This window comes from Rissa tridactyla, chromosome 3 (assembly GCF_028500815.1).
Source record: "Rissa tridactyla isolate bRisTri1 chromosome 3, bRisTri1.patW.cur.20221130, whole genome shotgun sequence".
NCBI lineage: Eukaryota > Metazoa > Chordata > Aves > Charadriiformes > Laridae > Rissa > Rissa tridactyla.
In genome coordinates, this window is record NC_071468.1 from 33,588,626 (window position 1) to 33,613,350 (window position 24,725).

The 24,725-nt window shown below is 42.1% G+C and overlaps 1 protein-coding gene across 1 annotated transcript in view; it reads right to left on the bottom strand.

Annotated features, from left to right (window-relative positions):
- The window catches only part of GLP1R (glucagon like peptide 1 receptor), an 85,393-nt gene that overhangs the window by 3,887 nt on the left and 56,781 nt on the right, over nucleotides 1-24,725 (bottom strand). The window contains exons 5-12 of the mRNA XM_054195767.1: nucleotides 22,139-22,245; nucleotides 18,534-18,687; nucleotides 16,784-16,943; nucleotides 8,664-8,724; nucleotides 4,443-4,512; nucleotides 3,624-3,712; nucleotides 1,075-1,213; nucleotides 132-173 (exon numbers count right to left, since the gene is read on the bottom strand). Of these exons, the coding sequence (XP_054051742.1) occupies nucleotides 132-173; nucleotides 1,075-1,213; nucleotides 3,624-3,712; nucleotides 4,443-4,512; nucleotides 8,664-8,724; nucleotides 16,784-16,943; nucleotides 18,534-18,687; nucleotides 22,139-22,245 (822 nt within the window). The remainder of the gene's footprint in view (nucleotides 1-131; nucleotides 174-1,074; nucleotides 1,214-3,623; nucleotides 3,713-4,442; nucleotides 4,513-8,663; nucleotides 8,725-16,783; nucleotides 16,944-18,533; nucleotides 18,688-22,138; nucleotides 22,246-24,725) is intronic.

Genomic DNA, 24,725 nt, shown 5'->3' on the forward strand with positions numbered 1-24,725 from the left:
TGTACAGAGGAGGGTCTGTAAAAAAGAGAAGTCCTGAACAAGGACAATTTAGCGGTTCAAGACCATTTTCAATTTCCTTTTCCTATAGTGGATGTTGATAAGGCAAATTGGAATGCTAGTGTCTTTCTTACCTCATTATTGATGAAACAGTAGAGAATTGCAACCATCAGCCCCTGAAATCAACAAAAACCAGAAGAGCAGTGAGCAGAGCAGAGCAATTCCCCTGCTTTGCCAAACAAACTTGCAAAGGGCTAGCAGCTCCACACTGGCGTGGTCCCATGGTGAGAGAAAACCAAGATGGAGACAAATGGAAGCAATCTGTGGTCCCCAACAGCTCTGAGGGCAGAGGAGAGGTTTGACCAAACTATGTCTCAAAGCACACAATCTTAGGGAAAAGAAATTATTGGTTTTTTCAACCTGTTATTTTTTCTAAGGATTCCTTTCCCCTTACCTGGTTTCTAGTTACGAACACTTCATAAGTGAACAATTCACAGTGATCTTAAACAGAGCTCTGTTCTTGATAAACAGGGAATGAGTGGGTGAGCAGAGAAACTGGAATAATGATTCCCTTACACAAGGGGACTCTTTTGAAATGGCCTTACCTAAGGCAACAGCTAAATAAAAATCACAGTAAACTTAATCCTTCCTCACATGCGGTTACAGCCGTAGAGCTACCTCTCACAGCACAGATTTTTCCAAGGAGTATTAAAAACACTAGAGAAAGCACAAAATTTGCTTTCAGCAATGCCATTATACAATTACAGGAAATCACAGGCAATTTCATTATTGGCTTGAGGTGTCCCATAGGAAGTAGCTATTAATACATGGATAGGAATACCAGTTTATTACCGTAAATTTAAGACATTGAAAATAAGAGTATGTGACACTAACATCTAAGTTGGCTATTAAAAATTAGTCCTCATACTTTCCCTTCCACTGCCATAATCCTGTAATATCCAGTGCTAAATTAAGAAATATAAAGAACAGGGAACATGCAATGAAAGAGAGAGAAAGCAGGTCCCCAAACAGCAGTTAAAAAATATCTTATCCACATGGGCACAGTGTGAGCGCTACCTGGAAAGAAGCAAAGGAGAGTTCAGTAAAAAGCTTCACAAAGCGCAGCATCCCTCTGGCATGCTCATCAGTAATAAAGGCAAAGATGACCTCATGGGTCCCCAGCAGCGGGATCAGAGTCAACGTAGACTTGGCCAGCCTAAGATCACAAAGAAAGAAAAAAAAAAAAACAACAATGCCACTGAGTAGATCATTGTTGATCCCAACGGTCACTTCTGCATTCTGCTTCTGACGCACTGTCAACTTTAGTATGCCACTCCACCAGTTTATGTCGCAGGGTTCTCCTGCAGAGGCGGTACAAAAAAGAAAAAAACCAAATCCTCAAAATAACATTAGCAGGTTTCAATATGTTTTAACTGCCCCTGCCAATCCACTGCAGACCACTTCCTGCTGGGAGCAAAGCTCTGCATTCAGCTGCTGGCTGCATTTCGCCTGGAAAATCTTCCAAACTCAGGAGCAGGTCATGTGCTTTCTTGAACCTGAGAGGTCTTCTTGTTTATCCTCTTCCCCACCTGTAAGTGGGAAAGATGACCAAAACCTACCTTGTTGATGGCCTGAAAAAAAATAATCTATCAATGACTGGAGTCTTTCAAAAATACCTTGGCAAAGGGAGGAGTACTTGCTATTCCTTCCCACCTCTGTGGTGTGTTAAACCTTCAAAACGTTATAACTAACCGTAACTGCAGAACACTTTGTAAAAGCAGTTAAACTGTCTTAAAGTGAGCGATGACTGGATGATTTAAACAGCAAGTTCAAAGACACAGCTAGCAAAGGAAAAAAGACAAACCAACCTGAAATAAAACATTTTTCACCAGCGAGAGAGCAATGCTGAGGGATGCAACCACAGGAAAACATTCACAAGAATGGTCCTTAACTCTCTTTTGATAGACATACACGCCAGCCACCCAACAGGATAATGAAAGATGCCTGAGTCTCACGTGGGAGTTTATAGGGCTATCGTAGGCCACAGAACCTATCAAACATCTCACAACAACCTGTCTTGAGACAATTCAGTAGATACAAAAATCACTCAATTAGCAGGGCTGCCAGTACTTAGTAGATCTTGCGCACTCGAGGGCTGCTGGCTGCTATTCTGAATCATGTAACCATTCAGGTTGGAAGGGACCTCTGGAAGTCTCTGGTCCAACTCCAGTTCACAGCAGGTTACTCAGGGCTGTGTCCAGCCAAGTTCTGAATATCTCCAAGGTCCTCCACAGCCCTCTGGGCCTCTCTTCCAGCGTCAGACCACTCTCACTGTGATTTTATTTTTTTTTCCACCTCTGACATGCAATTGGAATTTCTCTTGCTACAACTTATGACCTCTGCCCCTTGTCCCTTCATTGCGCATCTCTGAAAAGACTCCAGATCCATCTTCTGTATAACCACCATTAGGTAACTGAAGACTGCAATTAACTCCTTGCTTAGTCTTCTGTTCTCCAGACTGAATAAACCCAGTTTTCAACACTTCCTTCTATGTCACCTGGTCCAGCCCCTGAACTAGCTTGGTGCAACACTGATGCAAGTCCCATGGGGTTGGAGGGGCAGGACACGATGTCTTTCTTGTACTGGGGAGCCTCAACCTGGACACCAGAAGCAGTGTCAAAGGCGCTGAATGGAGGGGATCAGTCACTTTCCTTGACCTTCTGGCTATGCTCTTGCTAGTGCAGCCCAGTATGCTGTCACAAGGGCACACTGCTGAATCATGTTCAACCTGTTGTCCTGCAGCATCTCTGGGTCTTCTGTAAAGTTGCTTTCTACTCAGTCAGTGCCCATCCTGCAGCAGTGAAGTACTCAACTTCAAACTAGCTAAGTCAACCATCAGTAGCAGTCTGGCTACCACAGCACGTAGGCTCCCCACTGTTTAATTTACCCTATTGCTAACTTGTTATTTCTACATTATTTTTCAGTCTGTGGTACAGACATATTCTCCAAGATGAAGAAATGAAAGATGTGACCATGAATCTTAGCAAGGTGATTAAATAACAGGAATAATACACACAAAGACAGGATGAAGCCTAAAAAAAAAAAAAAAAAAAAAAGAACACTTCTGTGATAGATCTGAATCTCTCTTGAAACATCATATGCATTCGAGATTGAAAGTTTGTCCTAGTAACAACTGGGAAGAAGAACAAGGAGCAATACTCAAAATGATCTCCATCTTGATCTTCATTGAAATTAAAGCTTTTATTTCTATCACTCACATGATTTTTTCAAATTATGTGAAGTACCTGCATATGCTACAAGTGTTTAAAAAATACCTGCTTAATTAACATTCATCCAGTATTATGGAAGACTGTAAAGAGATGAATTCAGAGATCAAACCTTTTGTTTATCTATAACGCAGGTATAACACCTACCCTGGCTTCACCAGAAAGCTTCTCTGGGGACTGATTGTCCAAGCAGTCATAGCAATGTGTGACACCACACCTGTGCATTACTCAAGGCCTGTGATCTTTAATCGCCTTTGCCAATCCACTCCTTTTCATGTACATCCTTGTCTACTTACATTTTGAGAGGCACAGAAAGTGTCGGACCACTAAATGACATACCTGCATTTTATGTCAGTTTTGCACATCAAATTAGCCTGTAGTTTGGAGATGATGATGCATATAACTCTGATAAAGATCAGGAAATTTACCTGGAAAAATGAAAGATGGATTTATGTCATCATAAAGAAATACACATGCATAAGTGTTCAAAAAAGCTGGTTCGTGTATGCACGCGTAGGTCCCTGTGCATCCTGCTGCTCTGCAGCTGCAGAGCTTGCCACGGAATTCAACTCCTTAATACGGAATTGTGCTCTAAATACATCCTCTGGGAATGCACAAGTCACCTTTGAAAGTGCAGGCAGTTCACTAAACAAAGTAGGGGAGCTTACCTACACCTCTGGGGCGTGAGACACAGTAAAGGTGCGGGCTGTCCCACTTGCCTTCTCTGGAGGTCTAAGACTGCCACCGTATTGTGGCTGCAGAACATGGAATTTCTCCACAATACCACACAATTTTCTGCTCTTCAGTAGCCCAGTACCTGCAATATTATCTTCTGCCTCCCTGTACTACCTTGTCACAGCCTTCCCCGCACTGGGGAGTTAACTGGATTGCTGCGGCACGCTGTGTTGTTATCATGTACTACCACTGCAGCAGCATGTGGCCAAATTAAACACACAAAACGCCAGTCGGGAATTCCAGTGACAGAAACCAATTTGGTTTCATAAAAATCACATTTCTGAGTGAAAATGTCAATACCCTCAAAGGTTATTAGCCTTTGGACATACACAACGGCCATGTGCACATCTGCTCTCTGTACTGGACCGTGGTGTCCTGTTCCCATGGCAATCTGCCAGCTTGCTGCACGCGCCCCATACTTACCCCAATGGCGATGAGAATGGGCAGTCTGATGATCAGCCAGTAATTCATGTTATAGTTTCTGGTCCAGCAACTAGGCAGACGGCAAAAAGAGGGAGACAAGAAGAAAAAGTTTCAGTACATTACTAAAATCTCCCACTTTTCGTTCTGTCAGAGCAGTGCAGATGGAAAACAATATTGAGGACTAGACCAGGAAAGCACATCATGCTGACATGGAAACAAATGCATTTGCTTCTTAGAAACACTGAACGCTTTGTACTATTGCAGCTATCATAATCCAACTGGATACTACTTGGCTGCCCTTCTTGCCCACTAATGGCTAGCTCTCCTCCACAATTTGCTATGAATTATCATCAGTTAATTGTGAAGATTTAGTCCACTAAAACCAAGGTCAAATTTGTCATGCGGCTGAAAGGAGAAGGGGGGAAGCTGAGTCAGACCTTTCCTGTGTGGTTCCTATCCTCCTCTCTCTGCATTATTTTTTATTACTCTTCACTCTCCAATGCCAGGTCATCTTACTATTTAACTGTTTGTTAGTTCCTTATCCCATTACTTACTTTTCTCGTATCAATATTTAGATCAGTCATCTATTTTATTTGTTCTTATTTTCAAAATGGACCTACTAATTTCAACCAGGAGAAAGCAACTAAGGCAGCAAATTCCAGTTCCTTCAGTGTATATGGACAGGTTTCAGGCCCAAAGGGAGTTTTAAGTTATAAACAAGTAAAAATCAAACAGGAGCAATAGTTCCCAACTTTTGTTGGCCAGCTGAGCCCTCTGCCAACTAAATAACATGCTGCAGGCAATATAGTACATCATTGTCCCCGTACGTCTCACTTTAGCTTTTTAAATTCCTATGTCCTTGAGCAATATTGGAGAACAATCACAAGAGAAGTGATGCCTGAAAGCTACAGTTTGGGATCACGGGTTCAAAGTGAACTTTACACTGTGGGGTTTGTACATCTAGTTCTTTTGGGTCCCACCCTGGCCACAGCCAGCCACCCTGACTGTAGGATACACGTGTGTTGTGTACAATGGCCCAAGTGTTGGGGCAGCGGTCACATGCCACTTCATTTGTTGCTGCAGTGATAGCATTCTTAATATTTCTATGAAATAACTTTGTTAGCCTCCTGCCATATTGCTCAGCATTACTCAAAAGCAACAGTCAGCAGGAAAGCCAGCAGGTTTCTGAGCTACGCAGCCTGTGAAACAAACTATGAGGGCGCACTACAGAAAACATAGGTTCCTTCACAAAACAAGTTTCCCTTTCTCTCCAAATCTCACCTGCCAAAACACATATGTGCTCAGTTTTCCTTAAGGTTTCTTAACCGGACTGTGAAACTTCAGCTTGGGTGATGTTGGTGGAGAGTAAACCGCTCCCAACCTTGTAATGGGACAGTCAGCTCGACAGATACGAGCAAACCATGCAGCAAGCAGTAGGGATCCATGCCCCAACTGCACATCCAGAGGCGCTCACATACTGGAGAGTAACGTGAAGCAGCTTAGCTGTGGCAATTCCATATGCCCTTGCAGGTAATTTCATATTCCCTTGAAGGGCTCAGGATTTAATTTTTCCTTTCAATTTCAGTTTAATGCATATAACAAGCATATTATTGCAACCAGCAGCTCCACAACCTACAATTCAATTGCATCTTAGATACTGGAGAAACAAGGTGTACAGATTGTGTGCAGTCAGCGGACCTGAGCTGGAATCTGAGTAACAGAAGAACTTAATTGGTACGCATGACTGGGAGCCTTTAAAAATAATTTTATTTGAACCTCTCAAGACTGGTGGGATAATAGGCATGCCTGGAAGTGGAGTTTTAATTTTCTGACTAGCTGCAGTGGAAGCAGAGGCAATTTTTAGAAGTTCCTGATAATGACAGAGGCTGAGAAATGATTCTTTATATTAACTCTGCTACATCTCTGTGTGTATTAATTTGCTTCCTGTGGCACTGAGCAGTTTTAGCTACTTTTAAATTTATACAAATATGTGCAATAAAACTGCCATTACAGCCCAACTGAAGTGTCACAGCTATTAAAGTGTCCAGAAAATAAAATTGATAGATCTGTATGATTTCTTGTCCATTGGTCCTTTCTGGGATTGCCACACTGATAAATACACCAACATCTATGGTGTTTGGGATCTATCCCAGCACTTCGCGCAGCATCTCTCAGAAGATGCTCGGCAACTCATATCCTCAGAGCTGTGAATAGAGACTTGGTCCAGTGAAACAAATGCTACTGGGAAATTTCTGCTTTTGCTTACCAATCTAAAAATGAAAACACTGAAATTTTACCTTGAAGAGGTACAGCTGAACAGCTCCATTTTTAAAAAAGATTGTAAGCTGGCTGCCTTGCTCCCATAATTAATTGTAGATAGAAACAAAGATGTATAAGCATCAGCTCTTTAGGCACAGTCTAATAACTAAGCAGCACAGCTTGCCTTTAATTGTATTTGTGATGTAGACAAAGTCTTTTTCAATAGCTCACTTTTTAAAACAGCGATTGCTTTCTAAAGGAGTTTACACTTGCACGTGTAAGGAAAGGAGGCAGCAGTCTGTGAGTAAGTCTTGCAGGCTTTGGTCCTTCATTCAAAGCTCTGTGTTCACAGGGCTGCCTCAGATTCCCAGCCACGAGCACATTTACCTCCAGTTATTCCTCGTAGCCGGGGAAGTAGTTAAGTCACAAATGAAATTTATAGCCTGCTGCACATCCATGGTGACAGCGCTATGGCAAACAGCATGAAAGATATCCCTGCCTGCTCCAGCAAATGCCCGCCCAAGGCACAGAAATCTTGCCTTTCAGAGAAGCTGCTGCACGTGGTTATTTATTGCTGTATTTTACAAATATTTATACAAGATTTAGAAAATTCAATAAGGTGCAAAATTGCCCCTTTTAAGGTCTGCTGAAGGCAGTGAGTGACAGTTTTCCTTAATAGAAAACATAAATCAGCTCTGAGCACCGCATAATGTAGAAGGCTCAGCATGAGCACTTTGAATACATTTTCTACATCAATGGGAAGATATGCCCGTGGAACGACGCCTGTTCAGCGGCCGCATGTTCTCTACACCTATTCTGATAATTTCAACAAAACTCGCAATACATCAGTACGGCCACAATCTTCCTACAGAATATTATCAAGTCAACCTCGAAAAGGAGTCAGAAAATCCTAACATTGCTTAAGCCAGAAAAGGCAGCTTTGACTGACCTGGTTCAGAACAATGGAAGACACTTAAAAAAAAAAAAATAAAATAAAAAAAAGCAAGCCAGTTCTTAGTACTCATGAACACCAGAAAAAAATGCCTGGGCGTGTCTCTGACTACACTCGATTTTCATATTGCAGCATCTCTCCAGCAAGGATTGTGTCAGGGGGGCTGGGGCAGGGAGGGGGGTGTGAGGAAAGAAAAAAAAAAAGGACCCTCTACAAAAGCACTGGCTGGGCTGTTTGGAAATTAAGAGGAAGACCCAATAAATAGTACATTTACAATAAAAAGGAAATAGCATAAAGTTATTTATTTCATCACAAAGAAAGCTACCCAAATATTTCCAGGCAGTCACCGTCACAAAGAGGAAGCCACTTTCCTCCCTTTTGTTTCTAAAAAAAACCCCTATTTGCTACAAAAGCATATGCAATTTTTCAGAACAGCTACGGTAAAAGCAGACAAAAAGTATTTTGTGTTTTGCAGCAGTTTTGTATGTGGTATATTTCACTTCAGCAAGACTAACGCAAGCAGACAGAGAATGCGCCTTTATTACAAGAAGATCTAAACAATGGAAGCTTGAACAAGAGCAGGCAACCACATCTCTGCTGCTAGGCATAAGCTAACCGCTACAAATCGCAGGCAGAATCCCGTGGGAGGATTTTGCCTTCCTCTGAAGCACAACTCAAAAGGCTACCGCCAAAGGCACAGTATCAGGAGTGGTCTTGGTTGGGTACGATGACTTCTACTGTTGATACTCTAGCTACAGAAAAACAAAACATACCTTTCCTTGACCTGCAAAAGGACAGATTCATTCAGACATGCAGAAAATTCTGATCAGAAAGAAACACATGCTCCTTTCTGAAATGTTATGCAAGACCTTCAGACAAAACAGAAGCAATTACGTGAGGTTTCCGCACACTGCCAAAGCAAACCGCATTGAACAGAAAGCAAACAGTGACCTGCCGGTGCACACAGACAGCACAAATGAGATAGCTAGAAAAATCAGAACTAAACCAACCCCTCATCTTCATAAAGGTACTTGACAGTTCCCCAGAGGATAACAAACAGCATTGGCACACCTGGGAAGAGAGGAGACAAGGTTGACACTGACATTAAGAGACAGGGAAAAGCAGAGAAAAGGACAAACCCCTCCCCCCCCCCCATAATGATGAGCAACATAATTAACTGATGGCAGCTCCTACCCAGCGCAGCTGGCTGTCAATGGTGGGAGGAGGAATCTAACCTGCACATAACTAATACACAAAACTCATTTTGCCTGGGCCCCTGCCTAACCCCTAACAGGCATGAAAAACAAACAACAACAGACCATCACTCCCATACTCGACATATACCAGCTTTTCCATGGAAAGTTTCACCGAAGGGCCAAGAGAATGAAATTCCTGGAAGCTCTGCTAGCCTCTATATTTGCTCTAGAGAGGAGCATAGCGTGCTCTGACCCGAACCTTGGCATCCACATTTCTGCCTGTGGGTCAGCCACGCTGTATGCAGGCAGCACCAAGCTCAGGCTTGTCTTCTGGCGCCAGGGCTGGAGCACACTCAGCCCCACGTAGCCCCCATGGCAAAGGGGAGCTGTAGCAAGTGTGCTCAGGCCTCCCCTGCAGAGAAGTCCCAGTTTTGGGCTGCGGTATTGGCATGGATCTGAGTGGCTGCAGCAAAGACATCAGATTCAGCTGGTCTCGGGAAGAAGCCTGGTCCTACGCTTACCTGACAGTGCATGTGCTACGGCTGAGTCAGTTTATCTGGGGTGTAAAGGGAAGTGAGAAAAGTCAAATAAGCTGGCAGTTGTTACTCGCTTTACAACGTCAAAGGCTCTCAAATTATTTTCTTTCATTTACGAAATGCCTAGGTCTTGAAAAAGAATTTTAACGTCCATCTACCAAGCAATACTGAGTATGGGGAATGCCAAAAAAGCCCACAAGGAAGGAAAGCAGGTGGAGACTCAGTGAGCAGGATGAGGAATTTCTACCTAAGGATGGATCAAGATGGGCTAATTCCTCTGTGTACCTCCTTGGACTGTGACAGATGCTGTCTGTACATTGTATAGGTAGGGTAACATTTAATGTGCTTTGTTATTGCATTCTTAAGAACCAATATGGTCAGGGACCATAAGAACATCAGCATGCAGCAGTAAGCACTGCACAGGGCAAATAAATACACAGTTCCTGACAGCACAAGCCACAGGGAAACTGGTGATCTCTTGCAGTCTGGAAATCTACAAGCAGTATCTGTAGTGGCTATTATCAAGAAAATCCTTCTCTCTCGTTGTACTGTATTCTTTCTCTACTACCAGAACAGCTGAATACTACAGACACAAAAAACCAACTATTCTCCTTAATCAGTTAAAAAAAAAAGGGGGGGGGGGGAATTAAGAGCAGGAAGAAAAAAATACCAATAATTAGAATAATAGCAACGATAATGAATTGAGTAGAGCTTATTGGGGCAAGCGGTTAAACATGTTCCATGGATATACCTGATACTGAGAGTACACAGTATTTCGGGAGCAAAGTTACTGAGAACTCTGTGCTGCTTTGATAATGGCAAAAGAGATTAAGAACAGGGTCACTGCAAATCACTGCCAAACACAAATGAGCCTTTGATTCACAGAAACTAATTATAGTTTGAATTATTCCTTTCTTGACTTTACTGAGAACTAAGACATCTTAATATGAAACTTACAGGATAAGACACGAACACTGAGAGCACAAAGGCTGTATGTCAGTGGAAGTAACCGATGTATCGAGCGGTAACGATAATGATTTGTGGATATCTCCATCTTCTGGATACAGCAGAAATCTCTCCATATTTAATCGCATTACTTGACATATGAATTGAGAATCTGTTATTAATATTATATTTCAAAAAAGCCTAGCTAGAGAGAGGCTGGTATTGTTGAACTGCATCAGTATCCTGCTATGCAAATACTATACAAATGAATAGGCAGCATGTACAAGGTGACTTGTTCAACATCCTCCGCCCATTCCCACTTGTGATGCAGGCCTCTGGTGCCTTGGTGTTGCAACACCGTCAGTCATATCATTTTCCATGCTAGCAAGGCACATTTTAATGTGAGACGCCCAGACTTAACAGTGCAATACATACACATAAGCTTTGAACATCAGTGCAAATTCTGCATGGATACCATCTGACAACTACAAAATTCACAAAGTCTTGTCCTAAAAAATGGGTAGCTCTGACAACTGTCTGGAACACACTCTCAGCAGATGGGAATGCATCCAGTTTTCCAAAGCCCTAGTCAAGATCTAAAGAGGAGACTGCCCCAAGAACACTCCCTAATCCACCTCAAGTCTGTAGAAGTTGGTGACAACAGCAAAAGAGCAAGTCTCTTGCAAAGATCACTGAGGCTCTCTATAGATTAATTTACAATCTTGATACCTAATTAACCTGCATTAATTGGCACAAATGCAAATATTCTGGTTACTTCACTCAGTCAAGAGAAATTTGTCTGGCTTAAGCAGGCAGTGGAAGCAAACTGTATACAGCTCCTTGAATAAACTCTACAAATGACTATCACTTATTAACAGAAGCAGCGTTGTATTCCAGTCCTGGGCTCACAACATGCAGCTCTTTTGGTGCATTTGAGTTTCAGTCACACACCTCTTCCTCTTGCTGCCACTATTCAAAGAAAATCAGATAACTGAATAAAAAAAAACCAAACCACCTGCACCTGCTTATAGGATGGACTTATTTAAGATATAGGCTGAACTCTTTCTGATTTTGCTTTATGTCATACAGAAAGCTCCGAGACTGATTTTTTCGCAGATGAACTGAGCACAGAAAGGTCTCTGAATTCTGGAAATAGTAACGTCGACTCTTGTCTGCACTGCATCACTGCTGAAGATGCCAGAAACTGCAACAGCCTGCTCATAAGAGCCTCTGCCATGTTAATTCTTGCAGGCTGATAAGTGACTAAAAATCTTTGAACACTACATGGCGATTATGAAATCTGTCAAGTGTACTAGGAAATAAGCATGCGACAGCTCAGCTAAAAAAAGTTCAACTTCAAACAACAGGGGACAGGGCATCTGAATTATAGGCTGCAATAATAACGTGTATTATAGATGATGAGAAAGTAATGGAACTATCAAATCAACATCTTAACACCCCACTGCATAAATAAGCAGCACAACCTTCTTATTTTCACTCTAGCTTAAATATTCTGCACCTGGCCAGGTGTCTGCATAGTAAGAAAAAAATCAGTTGGAAAACCAGACATTATCCATAACGATAATAGGATGAGGTAGGTAAGAGAAGAAAGCTGTGAGAAATTCTGCACAGGAACCACCATTTGGTTGACATTTTCACAATGCTCCACTGTCCCTAGTGAGCAGAGAGGAGAGCAATTCGCGTTGCTGCTAGTGGAAGCTACCATGTCCTGGTAACACCAGGCAGAAATCACTCTCTCCATTTAATGGGTCTGAGGTATTTTGGAATAGACCAGAAAAGCTCAGGGTTGTTCTGGAGTCCACTAAGTAGCAGTTACTATGAAAGGTGTCACCAGGTGGTGCTGTTCCATACCGCCTTTCCTTATTTTCCTTTACCTCGATGTTCAAGCAAGTTTTCATTCTTACAGACACACGATATTTCTAGCTTTGCATCGTACATAAAAGCAATTTCAGGGGAGAAAGATGTATGTGGAGCAAGAGAGGCTCCTCTCATCCTTACCTGCTGATTAGAGATTCTTCCTGAAGTAAATTGGTCTCTGTAGGACCAGAGCACTGCCATCCTGCCAAGACCCTTAAATAAGGACATATTCCGAATACAGCATTTTAGGACTGTTGAGTTTGTGTATAAGCTCCTATTTCAGATGTAACCTGACATCACTGATTTCCACATGGTGAGAAGTTCAACCTCCGAGATAATTGGGCAGGACAAACCAGAAGGACACTACTGCCGTCGGAAAAACTCCGATCCTCCCCCTTCTCTCAGAAACCATCCAGGAGTCTGACTTGATCAACTGCCTGACATATAAATGCAAGAAATACGTGATGAGGAACTGAAAGAAGTGGTAAATAAATATGACTAGAGGTAGAAAGAGTAAAAGCACTGAAGACGTGAGAAGAAAAGATGAAATGCTTTTCTTTCTAAAAAAGAAAAAGCACAAGAGAGTTGAATCCACAAGACAAAGAGTGAAGAGAATTAAGAGAAACACCTGACAGGTGTGTTTCCTACCAGGATCAGTCTGGACACAAAAACAATTTTCACATTCTTGTCCGAAACACAGTTTTCATTTGAAAACAGACAAGAACTGGTTAGTGCAATGAATGCATCTCCTGTTGCCACAGAATTCACATGGGGCTTCAGAAGGAAGGTTTCTTACTGACTCTGTTCCTGTCAGATCTTCTTGGCAATCAGGATGGAGATTGACACCCTAGCTAGGCTTCCTGCCTTTAATAGCTTCATTCCCTCAAAAAATTCTTCCTTAGAACAAGTTTGGATTGCCAAGGGTTGCCAAGGGTTGGAAGGAGGGGAATTATTTACTTTTTATGGCAGTTTCCCTGCTGCAAGTGCAGCTGGGTGTAAAATTGCCATAGGAGCTCGGAGAATGTTTAGCTTTTTATTAACATTTTCTTCTTAGTCTTTAGTGATGAAAATTGTCTCCTCCTGTCATTCTTCCTGCCTGGATGTCGCACACAGTCACTGCGGGATGTTGCTGTTACTCCCCCATTCCTCCCTCCTTCCCCCTTCTGAATGCAAACAGGTCCTTCTTCCACTAAAAGCTGCTCAAAGACGCATGCAGCGGTGTGGTGTTACAATATAAACTGCTCTTCTCCGGAGACTGCTTTGTACGGCACTGACACAGCTGCCTGAAATCAGCATCGAGCTCAGCGACTCGTCACTTGGGCTCAGACATGATGAGCAGCGAGTTGGTGTCCCAACACCAGCAACACTTTTTTTTTTTTTCCCCCTCTCCAAGTGATAATGACTATCTGAATCAACATCCTGTTTAGCTGCTGTTGTGCTGACCTCCAGACTGAAGGGAACAACTCATCTACCTGCTCTGCCATTAGCCTATTAAGAATTTTGTTTGTTGAAGCTGTTAGTGTTTCTGCTTTTTTTTTTTCCCCCACCCCATCAGCTTTGAAAACGGCGTTAACCATTGTTTCTGCAGTAAGATATGTGAACTCAGGGTTGACACAAATGTTTCAAAGTCTGCTTTTACAAAGAAAAAGAAGACATAAGCGAGGCATTTTCCCCATTAAATGAAATAGGAAAAATTTAACACTGCCATCTCAAAGCCTAGCATGGCGTGAAATCTTGGCAAGGAAGTAGCCATTATGGGCATAAAGTTACCTTACAAGTAATCAGGAAGGTTTATAGAATCCTATCAATATACATGATGTCGATATAAAAAACTCCCAGTTTGTAAAACTACATTAGTTTCCTGAGGTCTATCAAGATTTTATAACTTTTCTAGCTTTTGCAAAGTACAATAACACAAGATAAACAGATTTTTCCCCTTATGAAACACTTCAACAGCAAAGAATAATTACTCTTTTGAACTGATACTAAATGGAGTATGTCTAATAACATTAAGAATTGACCTGAAATTATGATATAGCAAAAACGTATTTGAGAAATATTTACTAATTTCACTTCACACTCTTCACTGGTTTGCTAACTGTTCCCAGGAAGACACAGACTAAGCATGGCATCTTTTAAATGCTTCTACTTGAAAAGCGGGTTTACCCTTTCCATGTTTTGAATTGATAAATTGTTTCAAAGAGCGGGACACTCTCAGCTCAAAGGAGAACTTACTGCGGTCTCTCTGAAGCCTTGGCATTATGCTGAGGCTGTCACGCTGCTCATTGCATGCTGAGCATCGCATACAGCAGAAACACACCTGGTGAGGGACCCAAGCAACCAAAAACATGGAATCCCCAGTGAATAAGCAAGAAAGAGTGGAAAACAAAATAATCTTCATCTCGTTCCACTTGTTAGAGATGAAACTGTTATCTGGTATAACTAATCTGGGAGCACTGAAATAGCAGATGCTTCTGCATTTGACAATGGAGAATCCCTGGCAAGGCTTGCGCAGGCAGCCATGGCTGGAATAGCAAGAAACTGCACAGATGAGGATTGAATGGCATGGGAAGAGCTCTTCTAGAAAGCTTGGATGAAACCCACGTATCCAGTGTGAACTTCTGGCACTGACACTCTTTTCTGCAAATTCATCCAGAAATTCAACATATGGTAGCAAAACTTCCATTGTGAAGAAAGAACAAAAAAAATTAGCATCTTCTGTCTCTGCCTTGTGCTTTTGCAACAGACAAACTGTAACTAAAAGTGATTCAGATCAAAACCATCCCAACCCTTACTTACAAAACGACAATATCCTCAGGATTTGGCTAGATATAATTTTGCTCTAATGTCTTTTCCATTTCTTCTCATGACCTCAGTCAGCGCTTCAGGATACCTCCCCCATCCTTTTTTTTTTTTTTAATTGAGGGTATGGCTATTCATAAAATATGATTAAAACATACATAGTTCAAATGTTATACAAGATGCTGTTGCTTTTGCTGCATGCCCTATATAAAACTATAATGGACGATACCGAACTTTTTAACTAAAACTCTCCAGAAGGAAACTGCTATTACTTTTATTTATTTATTCCCAACAATATGCTGAAAAGCCTTTGCTCCTCATATATCACTCTTCAGTAGAATTGGGTAATTCACAGCAAGCCATTTATACGCATTTCACCAGTGAACTAATTTGCTAGAATATTCACAGTTGGCAAATCCATAGAGAGAGGACAGTCAAAGCAATTTAAATGTTCAAACTAGTATCTGTGAAAGTACTTGTAGTATTTACTAGGATTTACTTTCAGCTTTTCAAAAGTCACCTGATTTCCACCAAAAGGGGAGGGGGAAGAAGAGAAAGTAAGAGAATGCAATAAAAGCACACAAGAGATCACTCCAAAAATAAGATTAATCCTGAACAGTAATACATTTTCAGTCTGACTTGACAGTGAAAGAGTCAAAGTTTTAGCATATCTACAAGAAGGCAACTCTGGTTCAACCAGCTGATTTCAAGGCATTGCAGTCCTTAATCTCAAGCACACAAATCATAGAATCATAGAATCATAGAATATGTTGGGTTGGAAGGAACCTTTAAAGGTCATGTAATCCAAACCCCCTGCAGTAAGCAGGGACATCTTCAACTAGATCAGGTTGCTCAGAGCCTCATCCAGCCTGGCCTTGAATGTCTCCAGGGATGGGGCCTCCACCACCTCTCTGGGCAACCTGTTCCAGTGTCCCACCACCCTCATCGTAAAGAACTTCATCCTAATGTCTAACCTAAACCTACCCTGCTCTAGTGTAAAACCATTGCCCCTCATCCTATTGCTACATTCCCTAATAAAGAGTCCCTCCCCAGCTTTCTTGTAGGTCCCCTTCAGATACTGGAAGGGGCTATAAAGTCTCCCTGGAGCCTCTTCTTCTCCAGGATGAACAACTTCAGCACTCTCAGCCTGTAATGCCCGTGGCACATGCACCCTGTCTACTCTTTGGCCCAATAATCATTACTTGACCTGGTCTGCCTGGATAACAAGCCTGACAACTCCCTGCTAGCCACCCCTTCTTCATCAGCCCCTTTTCATTCCCTGTCCCCCACCCCCCCTCAGCTCATGCTAACACCATTTCTCTACTGTTAACCTTGACCAGATAACAAGGTATCATCGCTATTTTGCACCACAAGTAGTTAACACATCTTTGAGCGCAGCAGGAATCTATCACGAGATGAAGCAGGGCAGTCCAGGAAAGTCCACACTCACCTGGAATCACCCACACATCTTTTGTAGGGGGAAGCTGATGTCTTGCAGGAAAAGTACCACGCGGCGGCTGCCACCGGCTTGGGGAGTTTCCGCGGTGCCGCGCAGCCCCCCCGTTATGAAGCCACAGCCTCTACGCTGCAAGCATCTGGGAGCTGGCCCAGCATCGTCCAGCTCAAGCAAGATAAGGGATGGGGAACACAAAGGGAATGGAAAGTGCAGGACTCAAACTGGGCAGCACTATGACAGACACACAGTATTTTTTCCTATTCCACCTTCTGCCTGTGCAGGCAGCCACAGGCAGACATACGGAAAGACCAACTTACCCCAGCCAATGCAGAGATAAAGCCGAAAAATCCTCTGCTCAGAAAAGACTGAAAGTACCAGCAGGGTGTAGAGGTACATGCCTTCCACCAGCAGCCAGTAGTAGTTGGCAGCCACGCAATACTGCATCATCACAAAGACCAAGCGGCAGCTGAGAGATTCCTGTGACGGAGGAAAGTACAGCCCAGATAAATGCAACAGGGGCTGAGAATAAAGAGATACTAACCCAAAAGACTAGTTCTCTCTGCTACTCTTACTTGCTCCTCAAAACAATGCTTGATAAATTGATCCCATTTGGGTACAGGAGGGACAGAAGCCAGTAACAGGTGCTACACACAGCAGATAGATGCTTTCAACAGCATTCCTCTTTTAAAAAAAATTAAAAATTACATGTTCTGCATTTTCCCTCAAGCAACAGATTATAGTTTGAAAAGCACATCACAAAGATGAAAAGAAGGCAAGTGAAATGTACTGTATCAACTGCAGTCAGTGAATCTTTTCACTTCCCCAGATATTCTATTCCGCAGCTGAAAATTTCTCTATTAAAGAGCAAATAGCAGATGCCATAATGTTGACTATTTTCCAAAGAAAAAGATTTTTGATAGAACAGCAATATTGCCCACTGCATCACATTTAAGTGCAAAATCTCTCTTGGCTGCTAAATTACAGAGAGGTGGTCAGCAGGGCTTTAGATAAGTATGAAACCTGATTACCTAATTAACATATCCATCAGATCCGATGAAACCACTATTGGATAAACCATGTGTGAAAGCATAAAGCCTAGGTTTTTTTCAAAAGGAGGGAATGACTGACAATCCAATGCGAACATTTCCAAACCACTTAAGATATGTGTCACAAGATTATTTTCTGCCAATTAATACATTGCAGATGAGAAGAAAACAACCATCATATGTGACTCACTATGTGGTATTAGTGCTTAAGCCTTAGGCAGAGTGTCAGAAAAGGATGGGTACTAAGCATGCCTCAGAAAACATACCCTTTACCCTATATTGCAGCAGCAAACACTGTACCCATGTTCCAGAATCAGGAGAGTTATACAAATAATGAAAAGCCTTTTCTTTGAAGATTAAAGTACATTTTTTATTCCAAATCTGAAGGGGGAAAGGCAAGCTTTCATCATATTCACAAGAGAGTTGTACATCCTCTCCTTCGATTAGAATTATTTAATTAGCCTGTTCCTCCAAAGCTTTTTTAAATGCTTTCAAATTTGCATTTTAATCAGATGCTCCCCTTTTTTCCATCATTAACAGATTATAAAGATCTCCCAAGAACGACCAACTAATTTGGTCATTATACGAGACGGACAGTCTTATCACAAAAGGTGCTGGCTTAGGGAAATGAATGCCCACTTGTCACTGCTAGAGGAAACGAACCTGCAGCTTGGGAAGAAGATATGGGCATTTGTACGTCTATCAAAAATCCACCTCTTCATGTTTCCTCTGTCTCCTAGGGGCAAACTTTCCACAGGCAGAGAAACATGCCACAGCATCAACTACTTGCCTGTACCAAGCCTGGGATGGCACAACCACAACCACATACACTGTGCTACAAGTTTCAGAGAAAACTCTGTGGACTAAAGAACAGCATTTTGTACAACCCTTGTTGTACAAAAGCAGGTAATTTCATTTTGTACAACCCTTGTTGTACAAAATGAAATTACCTGCTGCCATGCAGACACACCTCAGTGAATGACTGCAATACCCTGAGAACCACCACAGTGTCTGCCCCTACCTGGAAGGAGATAAGTCCTTCCCACTGGTGCTCCTGCGTGGCTGTGCTGTACATCCACTTCACCACCGAGTCTTTAATGAAGACAGATATAGCCCGGAGGATAAAAGAGGTGAAGAGGTTCAGGTGAATATAATTCCTCGTGCAATGCAGATGTCTGTAAAAAGGAAGAACCAGTCATGATCCGTTAGCTATGTAAAAGCTGCAGCATCACAGATAGGACTGAGGGAGGGAACAATGAGCCTTGATGGAAATGAGGGGGTACCAGAGGAAAACCCATAGCTTGAGAACGGCTGCAGGGATTTCAAACTGCCTTTGGAAAGAAATCACTATCACCGAAAAGCCATTCAAAATTTCAGCACTAAGCGTGAGTCTTTGGGGGAAGGAAGGAGGATCCGTGTGCAAGGAAAAAAAATGTTTTAAAAGTTTAAAAAATGTAAAAATGAAGTAATTTTCATAAGATACGTCTGAAAGGATTGAAAAAGTCAAGTTTCACATAATGCTGAATCTAATCTCCTTGAATTGACCCCAATGCCACTGCACAGGTTTGCCTTGGCAAGGCTCAGGAACTGGCGTGCAGTGCAGTTTCTGGCTGGGCTCAAGCTCGCAATGAAAGAAACCCACCTGTAAATTACGGCTTTGACAACAACAGAAAAATCTGTATTCAAATTGCCTTCTGGGGGAATTGTAAATACTTTCCTTAGAACTAAAAGGAACAGAATTTTCACCTCTGCATTCAGATTTGAAAACAGAAAAGAAAAACCCAAACAAAGCCCCAGAAAAAAAATCCTCTTGAATTTCAGCAGCCAGCTGCAAAGACAATAAAATTGCTACTTGTCAAAAAAGAGCATGTTAAGGGATAGCAAAAGAAACTGTAGTCACGTAAATGGCATCCAAGTGCAGAGTGCTGCCAAAGTTTTACCAGCCTCATCCACAAGCTTTTTTCTGACGGTACCGCAAGGGTACACTTTTTGCTTCAGAGGAAGTTACGCTGGTTTTGATTCTTTTTTGATGACAAAAGATACAGGTAACATATGATAAACAGCAATTGATCCAGCAAGAGTTTCAGTGAACTTATGCTTTAAATGTCTATTTTTACTGCTCTATAAATTTGAGTAGAAAAATAGACTTGGTCTGAAAGTCACCAGTTTTACACCGAAGAGGAAGAGCTTTTTCTTCACAGGTCAAATAGAATTTTTTGCACCACTTTTAAGTCACAGTTTATTTCAAAACTTACCTATGATTAATATTTATTTTCCCTTAACTTAAAATTTATTTGTTGCTACCCTTCAGAACCACTACACATCTAAATCTGATTGCAAAAATTATGTAAATTAGCCAATTGAAGAAAACAGGTTGCAAGCAGTTACTGAGTATTTCTGCTACAGGCAATGCAAGTTATTCAAATTGTTTCGGTCATGAAGTTATGGGCCTAATTCAGCTTCCATCACTGAAATGACAGACTTTTCTTCCATTCCTTTTAGCGGATGAAAAATTGGACACTAGAGATATATTGTTTCCTCTGTTGTATCATTATTAAAAACAAATATAAAGGTTATTCTGTAGTCCAAGAACTTCAAAAGGCCTTCCTATTACAAAAGTGGAGAACATCAGCACCTTGGTGCCATTGAATTAGATTTCCATCCTCATTTGTTGAGGTTGCACAGCCACTGGGAGAGGGCGTGAGTGGAGGTTCCTGTCAGAATCTCGCATCTGCAATCCACGTAAGGGTAGGTCTCATGTATTTCATGAGATCAGGGACCAAGTTGACTCCAGATAGATAATTTAGACAGGAAAGCACAAAATGGTCTGATGGCATAGTTTTAACAAGTCTCTCAGCCCCTTTAACATCTCTGAAACCTCATTTTCAAAATCAGAAGCACACACTCATCTTACACTTCTTCAGTCCCTGCTTCACAGCTAAAGGACAAAATGCTAAAGCATTACTCTACAAAAGTCAAGGCATCAAAATTCCCTCTCTCCTACCAGTCCTCGGTGACAAACTTGCTCTTTGTTCCCTGCCAAAAACATGCACATCCTTCCTTCAAAAAGTATATGGTTGCGCTCTGTGACCTTTACATTTGGGCTGCTAAGGCTACTCAAAAGAGTGTTATTGATAGGAGAAACAAGGAGAAAGCACTTATCCTGGGAGACATTTGGAGACTTCAAGACCATCTGGTGTTTTGTCAGATGAGTCCCACAGTTGCACAGGTACAACAAGTGCATAATTATCACATGGCATTCACAGAGGGCGAGCATGTCTCTGCATTTCTGTAGTCATTTTAAGTCTTCTTTGAGATCGCTAGCCTATGCTTCTCCACTGGTAAGAGAAGGGATAATACAATGCTAAGAGGTGTGGTACAATATTAGAAGGCTTGGGTCATTTTAGTTTTGGAAATTAGAAGCTAAAAGGCATGACTGATCTTTTTAAGGGGTATAAACACTTAGGGGGAAGGAAAGGAGAGGGACTCGCATGCTAACAGAGAGTACTGGCACCAGAGCAAATGATCATTAACTGGCAATGAGAATTCTTTAGTCAGGGATGAAAGTTTCTTAAGGATCAGAGCACCTAAAGCACCTGACCTGATTTCAAATAAGAGTACCAGGAGATGGAAAACCGTACTTTTTTAGGAGGCAGCCTCATCAGCGTGTAAGAGGGATGATGGGACCTGGCCACGTTCAGCAGCAGAGAGCAGGACTTCATAGCAGAGGGACTTCTTTCCCACAACACAGCAGGATCGTATCTTTGCATTTTCTAACCATCAGTCTCCTGTGCTCAGCTTGCCCAAATGGCAAGAAAGCCTGGCTGGAATCAATACAAGCTCTTGCATTTACAGAGGGAAAAAAAAGACATCTCTCTGTTGGAGTCCAAAGTTGTCTCTTCTTCTTTTTTTAACCAAACCTACATAGTGTAGCATTGGCATGTACTACCAGTAGTCTCTTAATTTTGATGCACTCCGTGCAATTTGCTGGATGAACCCCGCATGCCAAATCTGATCAGGTGACAGCAATTTATTTCACAGAACCTTTTCAAGTTTCAAAATTAGGTTGTCTTCCATATTGCAAAAGAAATAAGAATTTCTGAAAGTTCTCCAAAAAGAGAAATTATGTCAAAAACCCATTTCTGCACTGAAATACCCTGCATGTGAAGGCTGGAAAGTAGGCCAGACTGAGCTTTATGGACTGTGTAATTCCAAGCATGAAAAGATGAAAACTTCTGTCCTAAGTGTCCTCTCACACCCCAGACTAGTGCCCCATCTGCAAGGCGACAACACGAGGGAACACTGGAATGTCTGTCTTTTTCCATTTCTTCCGGTGGAAATGTCATTGAAATAAAAAACGTGACAACAAAATATTTCAACTGATAAAAAACATCTGTTCCACACATTCATACTGGTAATACTTCAAAAATTCAGGAATTTTACTTGCTTTTTGAGAAGAAATGATCGTAGGAAGGAACACAGAAATGACGTAAGATAGAGAAATAGTGAGGTGATGGAAGAAGGGGGGGGGGAAATAATCAAACATTTCTGTCAAAGTCTCATACTACCATATAGAAAAAAATCATAACACCTTTTCTCCACTCTCTTCAGAGCTTCGCCAGTTACCTGAATCCAAGAAGAATGGCAGTTGCTATTACAAGGGCAGAGAAGGAAAGAGCATATCCAATGGTGTATATGATGGACAAATTCAGGAGCTGTTCTTCTGGTGCATCCTGAGAGCATATAAGGGAGAAAAGATAAAAAAATAAAAAAAAAAAAAAAGAAGAGGGAGGGGGTAAAAGACAGAGCTCATGGGCTTCAGTTCTTTTCTCTCAGCTGCTTTCTAACTTCTCTTAATGATAACCAAAAGTCATTCTCCTACTTCCAAGTTTAAATGCACATATCAAATCAGTTTTCCACTTCTCTTATGTTCTAAAGAAATAAAAATTTAATCTTAATTCCCCAGCTGCTCCCAGGTATTCACTCAAACAGTTGGGCTTTGCAGCCAGGCTAGAAAATAGATAATGTGACATTATTTCATAATAAAGTTGGAGAGGCATAAATTACCACACAAGCAAGCCTTAAACAGATGGCAGGAAGCATAGACACAACTCAGCCCTGCAGTAAAAATGGCAAAGCTGCTGTTTTCAGACTTGAAGACTTAAAGCAAGGAGGAGGGGGGTCCTTTGGCTACATCTAGACTTGGAAATATAACAAGCCAGGTCCCATTCGTTGACTCTGAGGCAAAGCATGCCTTGCATTCATGTAACTAAACTCTTTTCTGCCCCCAAATAGCCTCTCTTTTGCCTCAAATACACAACCTCCTGGTAACAAACCACAGCCCAACACCACCTCATGACCCAGGTGTTACAGCACTGGTGAGAGGGAAGAAGCCGACGTGAGCCAGAGCAGCAGGGATGCTCACACCCCCCTGACAGTCCTGGGCTGCGGTTCTCTTCAGGTTCGCTGCTGAAGACATGACCACCATGGCCCTTGCTTGAAAGCACTGGCCAAAATCTTTAAGGGAGAAGCATCTGAAAAGTTACAGGCAACACAGGCTTATTGCTCAGGCTCTGAGGCACATTCATATTCTCTATCCTGGTTCATTTCTAAGCACGCATCCTTGTCTAAATAGACTCGGGCATTTTACTTCCCTTCTTCAAGCTGCTAATTCTGCAATTGACTCCCGAGACCTGTGCGCTACAAAGGAATATATTCCTTGCGCTTCAGAAATAAGTACAGCTATTCAGATGTACTTTACACAGGCAGGAGGATTTAAGGTGAACATACAGGCTGTTCCTCAGGGATTTACTAGGTTAATGTTTTAAAAGGAATGATATGAGGACTGCCTTATGAAGAGAAAAATCTCTTCAGTATCAAAGCTCAGGCAAACTATTGAGGCCTGACAATTTAAAACATCTACGCAGATCAAAACCACATCACACACTTGAAGTAAACAATGTTACAACAATTCACTCACAAACCCTTTGGATCTTGTTTTAGCAACAGTCGTAAGGCAATAACAGCAAACTTATCAAAACAACCTCTTGTTCTCATGTACAAGATGCATAAAACAAAGAAGGTTATTAGGGGGCTCTATATACATTAGCTGGAAAACCAAACACGGCTGTTCACATTTCAGGGATTGACACCATGTACGCAGGGTTTCAGAATCCAGATCAGTTCATGGAAACTTGGAGGCAGGCGACAAATGACCAAGTGCTACCATTAGGTATCTCTCTCCTTGGCATGTCTCATCACAGCTCTGGAAGAAACCATAGTGGCAATAACAAGGAAAAGTCAAACGACTAGGCTTACACTTCGTGTTAAAATAACAAGCTCTGCTGGGATACCCAAGAACATGGAAGGGACAAGGAACAAGGCTGCAAATTAAAGGATAAAGTGAAATTTAACATATTTGGAGAACTAAAAACTAACTCTTTTCCCATCTCCTTCTAGTCTGCAGCCATTTATTCCTTCTGAAGAATAAGGCACTGAGAAACAGGAACTCCAGAGGATACAGATCCCATAGCACTTGGGAATTTCATGTACTTGAAGTGTTTTGGCTAGGTACGTCCTAGTTCCCAGTACCCTGGGATGGAGAGAGTGCAATCAATTTACGTGAGGCAGAGCATCGCCCTTGGAGGCTCCCAGCAGTAACGGTATCACGTGTCATGGGAACGCACACAGTGCAATAGCTGACGCCAGTGGCTGACAAAAATCCCCTGGAAATCCCTATGCTCTCCTTCATTTGGTGCCAGGTGTCTCAGCTCCCTGTGGAGTATAAAGTACTAGGACAAGAAAATAACACTGACAAGCCTAATTCCATCACCCCTGGCAAATTAAGGTAAAAAGACCAAAAAAAAAAAAACCACAAAGAAAGAAAAAGCAGGGACTGCCCCCTGTCCAAAGGTGAAATGCAAATATCCTTCAGTTCAGTTCATCTTAATCACCTTAATAGCTGCTAACAAGATAGAGAGAACAAACCGTCGCTTTATTGTAACGGCGTGACAATGGAAGAAAAGGCAAAGGAATAACATGAGGTCACTCCTCAGGTTTGGGTGGGCTGCAGTCGGGGCCCCTGCACCGCACCGCAGCTGGGACTACCCGGTTCACTTCTCTTGGCTCCCTCATGTACATTTAAACCTGCTCTCGTCTACCCTCCACGTTCCCTTTGTTGAAGGGGAGAGGCCTGATGTCCCTTACCATTAGG